Source organism: Alosa alosa, chromosome 22 (assembly GCF_017589495.1).
Source record: "Alosa alosa isolate M-15738 ecotype Scorff River chromosome 22, AALO_Geno_1.1, whole genome shotgun sequence".
In the NCBI taxonomy this organism is placed as follows: domain Eukaryota; kingdom Metazoa; phylum Chordata; class Actinopteri; order Clupeiformes; family Clupeidae; genus Alosa; species Alosa alosa.
In genome coordinates, this window is record NC_063210.1 from 6,628,818 (window position 1) to 6,639,910 (window position 11,093).

Consider the following 11,093-nt stretch of genomic DNA (forward strand, 5'->3'; position numbering starts at 1 on the left):
AAATTACTCTTATGTAAGATCAATACTTTCCAAGATACAGCCAGTTTTACAGGGGGAGGGGGGTGTCGATTTTGTTCGGCTCTTTTTTTGTCAAAGTTCACAAGCCCACAGCACAAGAACTAAACCATGTAGGAGGCTCAAATTTTGCATGCTGGTACATAAATAGGAATAGTATGTAGTTCCACCCTGAACATGGGCAAAATGCACCATTGACATCAATATGTTTTGTATAGAGCTACCACAGGTTACTCTATACAACCACAGGTGGCAGTGTGGTGACTCTATATAAAACATATTGATGTCAATGGGGCATTTTGCCCATGTTCAGGGTGGAAAATAAAAAAGAAAAATTTGAATAAGACAAGTCAAATTGGTGTTTTCAAAAAGAAGGGATCATTGAGAATAAGGAAAAACATATTTAAAAAATCTTTCTATATTCCCACAAGGTGTTTGGGTGCTCTGAAAATGATAACCAAAATGATGTTTCAGACTTGTGAGGTCTGCTGTTCACACCATGAAGGGATTTATTTTCTGTTCATTGCTTTTTGTGAGAGTGTTTCTACTTATCTCAGTAAGGAAAATAAATCAAGAGCCTATGTTGAGTACAAATATGTCTTCTGAAGGCTTAAACAGAGCCCAGCCAAAAACTCCCATAAAATTTGTATCAACTTTGAGAGGCAGCTATGACCATGCAGGATTATCCAGACCAAACGTGACGATTTTGCTACATACTATTCCTATTTATGTACCACCATGCAAAATTTGAGCCTCCTACATGGTTTAGTTCTTGCGCTGTGGGCTTGTGAACTTTGACAAAAAAAAGAGGCTGGACAAAATCGACACCGCCTCCCCCTGTAAAACTGGCTGTATCTTGGAAAGTATTGATCTTACATAATAATAATAATAATGGTTGAACTGACGTGGAATGACCCTGCTAGTAAAACCTACAGTTAGAACTAAACATGGTGAAGCAGCTTTTAGCTGCTATGCGGCTCAGCTGTGGAACCAACTTTCGGATGACATCAAAAAAAGCCCCAACTGTAGCCAGTTTTAAATCTAGACTTAAGACCAAACTGTTCTCAGATGCTTTCTGCTAACTGTGCCGAAGTTATAAATTCTGAATCTGCCTTGATAATTATTCTACCTTGTCTTTTATTACTTTTTTTTACTACTTTTGCCTTTGTTTTTGCTTACTAATTATTCTTTATTTTTAAATGATTTTACCTTGTGTTTTATGTTTTCTTTTTTTTATGATCTTTACCTTTTAACTATTCTTTGACTATATTGCCCTTCTATGCTTTTATTTGTTATTATTGTTTGGTTTTATGTAAAGCACATTGAATGACCTCTGTGTTGATGAAATGCGCTATATAAATAAACTTGACTTGAATTTAAAATCAATCGTAAATCATTTGAAGTATGTTTCAGCTCTGCAGAGTGATAAACTTTTTTTTGTACAATTGTTGAAAGGAAACTGCAGAGTTGGTTAATCATTTTAAACATAAGTCATGGATTATGTATGCCTGGTATATAGTGGAAATAAAACATGTAATAGCTAAACAGACTTTAGATGCATTTATTTGTATTTGAAAAATAAAACAAGACAAATGTGTAATGATGTACTCAAAATTAAACCCAAATATATGACTGAAAACATGTGGTGGCCTATACCATTTCAAGTTCAAGAGTGGCAGGTCCATCTGAAACTGAAATTCATTGCATTCAGCAACATCTTATTTCAAGCCACTGGCTGCCTGGCAAAAAGAAAATCCAGCACAAACCAACCTCAAAGGCCCACCAGATTTGTTCTTTTTACAGATACAGTAGTGGTTAGGGTATTTTATTGACTAATGTATATGGGACCATTTAAAGCTATATTTTAAAAGGGAACAAAGACGACATGGTCAGTTACAATTTCTATGTCAGAGGTATTGGTTAATACATTGTTCGTAGCTTCAACAGAAATACAGTAATAGCTTTGTTAAAGGAAAATGGACCAAATTTACATCATGATACCTGTAGTACACAGCATTATAAAACATACTTGGAGCTGCATAATTACACATTTACTGGTGGTGGGGGTTGGGCTGGAACTATTGAGGACACAGGTACGGGTCCTGGGACAAAATTTAGATACCTTTCCACAGAGAACACAAGGAATCTCTATTGATCAGTACTAAAACATACACCACACCATGACACGCAGAATCCTCCATTTTGCCCAATCTGCCAAAAGGGCCCGTAGAACTAAAAATGGATACTTGCCTGATCATTGCATAACCTATTACATCCGCAGATCTGTAATCAAGATGACCGCTGTAACAGGTTCTGTATGAAATACTGTATGCCCTCCATATGCGCATTATAGGTAAGCTACACTAGAAGTCTAGAGGCAGGGTAGCTGAAGCACAGGGATGGCTGAGCAATATTCGCAACAATTTTGCTGACATGGCTGATATAGCAGTGACAACTACACAGTATATATAATCTAAGATCATTTGATTCACAATATATAGCGTTTCAAGGTGAACTGTCTAAAATGATCGTCAGTCTAGCACATTTTTTTCAGCTACAACTTTTAAAAGTAATGAATTACTACACTTAATTATCTCTTCTCGTTTGAAACCGTTCTTTTTGAGATAGCAAATAATTCATATTATATAGGTGTAAACCCTTAAAAAAACAATTAAAGGACTTAGTGTATGCAGATTTCAAGTGAAATCTATCATCTGCAGATTGAATTTTGGCAAACCTCCATTACTACTCAGTTGCAGACTGTAAACAAAATATATGGGCTCTCAGGGGGAGAGAATAAAAAAAGGAGTATTTATGTTACCTTTTGAAATTAAAAACAAAAGAAAGAAAGTTGTTAGAAGGCAGCAGGAATTTCTTAGTGTACGGGAAATATGTGGCTGGAAGCGTCCCTCCCCGGCCTTCTCCAAGAGCCCACCATTAATTCTAGGGTCTTAGGAATAGAAGTCGATTGGATATAAGTAGTACTAATTACAATACGAGAGAGAATGACATATCAGTATGCATATGGTGCGTCGTCTCTCGTCTTCCCGAGACAACTTTGCACGAACTCCTCTCCTCTTCACCACCTTCTCCTCCTCCTCCCTCCCCCCTCCCCTTGCGCCATCCCAGGTGAGCTCAGATTGCAGCCGGTTCGTTTCTGTGCATGTCGGGATTTAGAGTAGCGAGCACTTCCTCTTCCTCTTCTTGACGGGCGGCGGGCACAGTACTGCCCGGATGGCTTCGTCGAACACCGTCTTAAGGCCACGCTGTGTCAAGGCTGAGCACTCGAGGTACTTCACTGCACCTGTGGAGGTGAGTCACAAGTCATGAGACCCAACATTCCAGAATGCTACGACATTTGACCTCTGCGTCTACTTGTCCAGCAGCATATACAGACACACACAGATAAGATTTATGTATATGTGAATGTAAATCTATCTATTTGAATTAATTATCAACAGAAGATTATGTTTTCTAATTAATTGAATGCAATTTCCACTGACTGTAAAACCAAAGTTCAGTGGCCATATATGGTTTATCTGTGGTACTAACTGACACTTACCAATTTCTTTGGCCATAGCAAGGCCTTGTGGGTAAGTGATGGGAGTGAGCTTCTTCTCCTTCAGCTTCTCGATAGTGTCCTTGTCGTCCCTCAGATCGAGCTTGGTCCCCACCAGGATGATCGGAGTGTTCGGGCAATGATGTCTGACCTCTGGGTACCACTGAGTAGTAATAACAGCAGACACGCTCACACGATTGTTTCGTTTCAAACTCTATAACAAACACTCAGACTTGAAATCCCTTTTTCCATTCTCTTCCCACAACATCCTAAAGGGAGAAATCCCCACGCAGTAATTTAGAGCACAAACCACCTGCACAAGATGTTTATCTGTGAGGGAAACTGGAGAACACAGACTTCCTCCTGGACCACAGCCAAATTAACTGTGTCTCTGCAGCTTTGTAATCACCTGGCACACATAAACCAGGGATCTAGACAACCCCACCCCCTCTCTTGTAGAACTCCACACCATGACATCTTTACCTCTATAAAGGCTACAAAGATCATAGTCATCAACACCACTGTGCTATGGACATCTTTAAATAGGCCTTAATGGTGAAACTGATGAATTATAGATGTGATAGCTTGATATCAGAACTCTCATAACCAGTTTCTACCTTTATAGACCTGCAGTGGTGAAATGCTGTATTGGTGTATTGCTTACCTTAGCACGGACGTTTTCAAAGGAGGCAGGACTCACAAGCGAGAAGCAAATCAAGAACACATCCTGTACAGGAAAGAAAAAGTAAATAAATTCAGCACATTTAAATACGCCCAATGGAGGATATGTTGGATAAGCCCCATAGGACTTCCACTAATGAGTGCTAGTCAACTCTAGCCCCGATACTGCCATGCCAATTGTAGAAGCATAGTCCCTAATTGTATTACATAACCCATTGTATTTGCAGTCAATGACTACTGAGTCATGAATGGTGCAGGCAACTATTTGGGAACAATGTTGGTGTGGACACTGAGCCACTCTCACTTTGACACTGGAGGACAGAGAGCAGTCTGTGGCAGTGACTCAAAGGACAAACAAGGCAGTCTTTCACTTCCTCAACTCTAAATAAGCATGCTTGACATTATCAGGGTCAATGGACACCGCGCTGAACTCTTCAGACCATAAAACATGCATGAATAAATGGCAATCTATGGACACCACTAATTTGGGGGAAGTAAACAATTTGTATACACCAACCTGAACAGAAACAATAAACAGAGTTTAGATGTCCAATTGATTAAATCCATTTCCATGTTACTCCTTCATTCAGTCCATAATTTCTTTAATTTCACATAATCTCCCCGTTTCTCTTGCTTGGAATTAAATAAACTGTCTTTCCAGAAAGTAGAAAGATAAGGATCAGTCATTGCCTCACCGTTTGAGGATAGGAGAGGGGACGGAGCCTATCATAGTCCTCCTGTCCAGCTGTATCCCAAAGGCCCAAATTCACCGGCTTTCCATCAACCATTACATTGGCCGAGTAGTTGTCGAACCTAAGGGGATATAGGGCATTGGGTTATTTTAATTGTTCAAAGTCTGGTGCCATGTTTTAGCACATAGGCTAGCTTCTACTAGTAGTATACTCACACTGTGGGGATGTACTCCCCAGGGAAGGCGTTGGTGGTGTAGCTGATCAGAAGACATGTTTTACCCACCGCACTGACATGGAAAGGAAGAGATACCGGTTATCATAAAGCGTTTACTCTTTAACAGTAATTAACAGTGACAAAAAAAACCTTGCAGTGAAAAGTGACACGCAAAGGCAATAACCATTTCAACTTGACCCTCTTCAGGCACGCAAACAGATGTTTCACAATAACCCCAGACAACTTCCTCATACACAAAGAGGAAAGCATCACTCCTAAAATAATGATGGAACTTTTGTATCAGAAATAGCAACATGGTCACATGTATCAGTAAACAGCATTATGAAGACCCTTACAAGACCAGTAAAACAAGAATACTTCCAATTTCTCAACAACAGTACACACATAATGAACAATGGAACAAACAGCTGGACAACAAAAATGTCTTCATAGATATGAATGGGAAGTAACACCTTTAACCACTTTGACCTACTTAAGCCAATTCCAGCCTATAATCAGTGGCTGACTCAAGGCGGCCTTACCCATGCCTTCCCTTAAGACTTGTGTCTGTGGGTAGCTTTGTGTAACAATGTAAGACAGCATAGTCATTAGTCAATAAGGAAACATGGTGCCAGCCTTGCAGGATAATGGAATTGTTTTGCTGATAAAATAAAGAAATACGTTCAAAATATATCTGTAATGTGATTGCCTAGAGTGGTGCATATTTTTGGAGGGGCTTAAAATACATCCACGCTTGAATCGACATCAAGGTCTACAACAAAACAACAAAAAAACAGGGGGGGGGCACCAAATAAAACACGTCATCCATAAAATGTTTGTAACGTTAGGCGGACCCACGAGAAGCATGACTTCATGTTAAACGAAACTGGCAACAAAAGCGACATGCCTATTTTACCATTTCTTTTCCAGGGTCCCACCCTGGATCAGGCCAAGGAATAACTCAAAGCCAATTTAGAACAAGCTGCGCCCAAAACATGACAATTATCTGTTTTGGTACCGTTACAAACAAAATATTGTGGACTGCATGACTTGCTAGGGAACAATAAGACGTAACCAAGACTGACAACGCTAACCTTCCTTGAGGAAAATGTATCATTAACTTAACGTTAGCTAACGTTATGTTTATGTGAAGCCCAACAGTCTAAAGAGTAAATTGATGGCTAACCTGTCTTTACAAACCACAGTGATCACGCGTTTCAGATCAACAACTGGCATAAAAAAATATAGTTTATCTGGACAACAACCATACTGTGACAAACTGATTCTTAAGATATAACGTTAGCTGACGAGAACGAACAAAAGTGGCATAAGAAGGAATGCGGAACATACCGACACAAGTTACCATCGGCTTCAATGAGTTAAGTTAGCAAACGTTAGCAAAGACTCAACAAAGTCAGTCGGTACTGCAACACAGTTGGCTAATGTTAGCTAGTAAGCAAGCTATGCTAAACGAGCTTGGAAGACTGCGGCAACACAGCATCATCTAATATTTGAACAAAACAACACCACTGTACATGTACAAACTCTACAGGACATGTGCGAGGATTTAAAACAAGAAAAAAAACTTACCCGTCTCCCACGACCACACACTTTATGGCCTGCATCTGTGCGCTGCGTTCTTTTGACGCGGAGTTAGCTAACTAGCTAGCAAGCCAGCTAATGTAGCCTCTTAGAGCTAAGTAGTAAAACCACCCTTTGTTGATTTAACTTGTTTTCCCAACGAGAAAAACAAGGATCGCTGTTATTATAAAGTGATCCAGCCACAAGACAATTATCAGCTGAAAATTCCCCAAACCTAGTGCCCTTAGACCAACTTGATCAGAGAAATTCTGAAGTTGTTAAACAAACAGCCACCACCCAAAAAATCTCTGGTCCTGAGCTAGGAAAAACGCCCTCGAACTCAGACAACGGAAACTGTAGTTCCAATTCCAGGCGAGTCATTTCCGGTCTCACCCGCTCGTTCTCTACAAGTGTCTTTGCAGGATATTTCAGGAAATGTCCAAATGTTGTGAATCACTGCCCTCTGTTGGTTGTCTACGATAAACACCCGCAGCGTGTTTGTTACGAATGCAGAGTGTTCAGTGATGCGCACTTCATTAGAAATTACCACTTCATCAAATAAAGGTGGTATCGCAGCACTTTTTATACAAACTTATTTTTATTTGATTAATCCTCATAAAATGTCAACACGTAAACTAAAGTTACTGTTTTGTTTTTCTTGACCACTAGAGGACAACATTATCATAGAAATTAGGGTGGCTTGGCTCCATGTACACATTCAAAGTATTTTATCTATTCATATGACCTTTAAATTACTTTTACAGAAAACAAGCTGATGTAGCACATTTAGTCAGACAGTTTGGTGATCTCATCTCGCCACAGTAAAATAATTATTAAGAGATCTCTCAACTGCTGACACCATAAATCTAGTAGGCTATGTCCCATCCAGTTAAACTGAAGTTGTATGAAACTGCCCCCACACACACACACACACACCACCCCCCTTTGACCATTTAACATCCTCTCCTCAATCTCCGCCTTTCTATGACTAAAGATAATTAATCACTGTTGCTATGGTAACTGCAATCCGCAACCACCACCACCCCGCCCCTGGCCATGCCCTGAACTGTAAATAGAGGATTAAATGGAGGGGGATTTTGGTAGGGAAACATTTTAATAGGATAAACAGTATTAAGTTAGGGGACACAAACAGAGAAAAATAAAGAATGGATAAGCACACTTACTTAGCTGTATAGACACGAAGGGGTCAAGCCCAGAGAACCAGAAGTGTGAGTTTAGTTTAAAGATGTGTGAGACCACCACCATACTATATGACATTGTAGCCTACATCTAGACTCATAAGTTACTGAATGAGATTAATATTTTTGAATTACTATAGAGCACACACACACACACAATTTTTGTGTTAGGCCTACTTTTAAAAACGACTCTCTGTAAATACTGCATTTTATACATGTTTCTTTAGATTGACATAGGCTATCCAAGTTAATCATTTTGGTAAATTCAGTTGAATACACAGTTACTTCTGTTTGTCTAAATGGCATAAGGCAACAGGAAGTGCAGCATGCAAATCAGACATATCAGTAAAGTAAAACAGTTGGCCTCCTGGAGCAGAACAAATCTCTGTACAGCAACTACTGGTTTCTTATCACTCAGTGATTTTCACCCTGTTTAATTTGTTTAACAGATAGGTGTTATGAAACTGTCGGAGGGGTGCAGATGTGTGCGTACGTGTCTGCATGTGGGTGTGTGTGGTGTGTGTGTGTGTCTGTCTCTCTCTCTCTCTCTTTCTGTGTGTGTGTGTGTGTGTGTGTGTGTGTGTGTGTGTGTGTGTGTGTGTGCATAGTCAGTGGGAGGGTTGTCCAGTACGTGTGCAAATGTCCACCAAAAGGAAATAGCCGCTGTGTCCCTGTGGCAGGATGCAGTCTGTCAGAACGTAAGTACTGGGGGTCAAAGCGTTCCCATCTCCCACCTCATCATCCCTCCTACACGCTGAGACAAAGCAGTGTGGAGCATGGTGTACATGTACATGCGGGAGGGCAGGAAGCCATTTCCAATGTTTCTCTTGTCATCTCCTGTGCAGTAAGGTGTTGGCACCCCTCCCTCTTACGCCATGTGCGATCAATACATGTGTCTCTAGGGAAATAGGAGACATCCATCTCTGAAATCACACCAGAGATAACATGGGTCATCTGGGATGCTTGTAATGGGTTTCTAAGATAATTTAACAGGATCTGTCATCCACATCAAGAGTTCATCCACATCCACATCAGAACCATACACAACAAGAGTTTGCCATTTTAGCACAACTACTGCATGTAGGAGCTAGCAGAAGAATATCAGTGAAATTTATGTTTAATCTAATGACGTTTTAGGATGACGTGTCCATCAAATGTTTTGTCCATCAAAATTATTATTATCATTTTTCATATCCTGACCTGGTCAGTAAAGTCAAATCGCTCAACTTGCCATTAAGAAAAAAGAATACAAATGTAACTGTGAGATTGCATCCTTTTGAGGTGTTGATGAATGTGTGTGGCAGCCTTTGCTGTAATAGTGTTTTTGATGTTTTTGAAGCCTATTGTGGTTTGAGAAAGCAATTAGGACTGCTACAGTTAGCACAGCTCTAAAGTGAAGTAATATGAGTGAATTCTTGTTGTAATATCCAGTAGGAACCAGAATGGGCAGCCTCCTCTGGTCAAAATATGATGTAAAAGGTTCACTCATTTACTCAGCTTATTTGTTTCAGGGTCATATCCCACTGAAAGGAAGGAGGAGGTTCCACACATGCTCATTTCCTCCTGTTCCTCTGTCCTCTGAAACTATTTCACCCAGCTCCTCATAGGAAGTTGGGACTCAGTGGACATGTACATATTATGCGTGCATGAGTTGAAAGAGGAAGGCTACAATAGACGTGGGGGGGCCCACAAATTTCCATAGTTCCACTGTTTCATATCCAATAGTTCTCTTGTCACAATTTCTTTTTATTGCGGCCTGTCTGTGATTTAATGTCAAATTCCAGGAAAGGATAGAGTGATTCATAATTTATTAATTAACCAATGACTGTTAAATTCCTGCTATATACGTATCCACAGCACATACTGTAACTCATCACACATCTCATATGTCATCTCAGAAGTGCTGTGTAATCATCAGATTACCCCATAAGATTATTAATATCACCCTACTGAGTGAGATTCTCCATACTTCTGTATAAGCTGAGGTCTCCTCTACAGGGGCATCTCCATGACTGAGCTAGACGGATGCTCCTATGGTTATGACATATTGACACACAATAGCTGAAGATGTTTTGTTTAAAACGAGGGCAATAGAGGCAGACAGACAGGGCATCTTGACACATGGCCATACAGTCTGGCACAAAGGGCTCCATCTCTGCCCAGACGCAGGAGCGAGCGCGAGGCTGGATGAAAGAGCTCTCTAGTGGGGGGTGGGGCTGGGGAGTCCTGGGGACCTCCAGTGCCCAGGAAGACAGGCAGATGACTATTTGCATACGCAACGTCTGCGCAGCCCCGGCCACTGTGTGTTAACTCAGTCAAACCCCCATGCCTGATGCCGCACTGTGACAGACATATGTTGCCCCAGGGAAGGGTGGTGTTGGGGGGGGGGGGTTGGGGGGGCTCGCCTGTTATGCCTCCAGTGGATGTGTAAGTGCAGCCAAGCAAAGGGACTTTTGCCTGCCTGTCCCTGCCCATCACTCATCACTGTATTCCCCTTGGAATTACTGTAACTGAAGGCATGTGTCTACTGCTATATGAGTTAAGCGCTAAACCATTTATTTTCAATGAATCTTCTTTTCATTTGGTCTAAAGACTATACAGGTGAATAATGTTTTATAATCTTTTATTATAATCTGTTATTATCTGGTTGTTGCTCTTAAATATTAAGCCATAGGTATTTATGTGAATCAATAATATTTAGCTGGCTCTTTGGAAAAAAGACTAAAAGTGGCAGACCTTTCCTGAGCTCAACCGGATATCTGCTCTGCTCCCCCTCACAGGAAATCAATCCCACCTCGTAGCCCCCCCATTTCCCCTTTTCTCCCCATTCCCCCAGCCCGCCCTACACTCCCCAGTCCCCACTTATTGCCTGATCGCGGCATGCACACTCTTCCTCTGAACATCAGTTGCATTTTCTCCCTTTCCTGTATGTGCATGTAGACTCCAGTTCAACAACTGTGAGAGGGGTCCTCTATGATTCACACATGAGCCACCGTTGAGTTATAATACTGCATATCAATAGCCCCATTTGCTTCATGTTATTGGATCTACTGAATTAATCATTTAGAAAGACTTTACAAGGAATCTGGTTTAGAAATATATCAACCCCTTTTTGGTCTCTTCAGACAATTTGTTTATTGCTGTTCATGGCT

General features: G+C 40.7%; 1 protein-coding gene across 1 annotated transcript; it reads right to left on the minus strand.

Annotated features, from left to right (window-relative positions):
• Positions 1-1,560: 1,560 nt before the first annotated feature.
• Positions 1,561-7,120, minus strand: rac1a (Rac family small GTPase 1a). The gene is made up of 6 exons (XM_048232416.1): positions 6,752-7,120; positions 5,163-5,234; positions 4,951-5,068; positions 4,239-4,301; positions 3,578-3,737; positions 1,561-3,319 (listed from the first exon to the last, which is right to left on the minus strand). Exons 1-6 carry the CDS (start codon positions 6,784-6,786, stop codon positions 3,189-3,191), a joined length of 579 nt encoding a protein of 192 aa, XP_048088373.1. The 5' UTR covers positions 6,787-7,120; the 3' UTR covers positions 1,561-3,188.
• Between the last annotated feature and the right edge of the window lie 3,973 nt (positions 7,121-11,093).

Bases quoted from the DNA above. Each gene is read 5' to 3' on its own strand.
- rac1a (XM_048232416.1), bottom strand. From the start codon at position 6,786: ATGCAGGCCATAAAGTGTGTGGTCGTGGGAGACGG. The intron at 5,235-6,751 runs GTAAGTTTTTTT...TTTCCATGTCAG, and splicing joins TGTGTGGTCGTGGGAGACGG to TGCGGTGGGTAAAACATGTC. The intron at 4,302-4,950 runs GTGAGGCAATGA...TTTCCTGTACAG, and splicing joins CCCTCTCCTATCCTCAAACG to GATGTGTTCTTGATTTGCTT.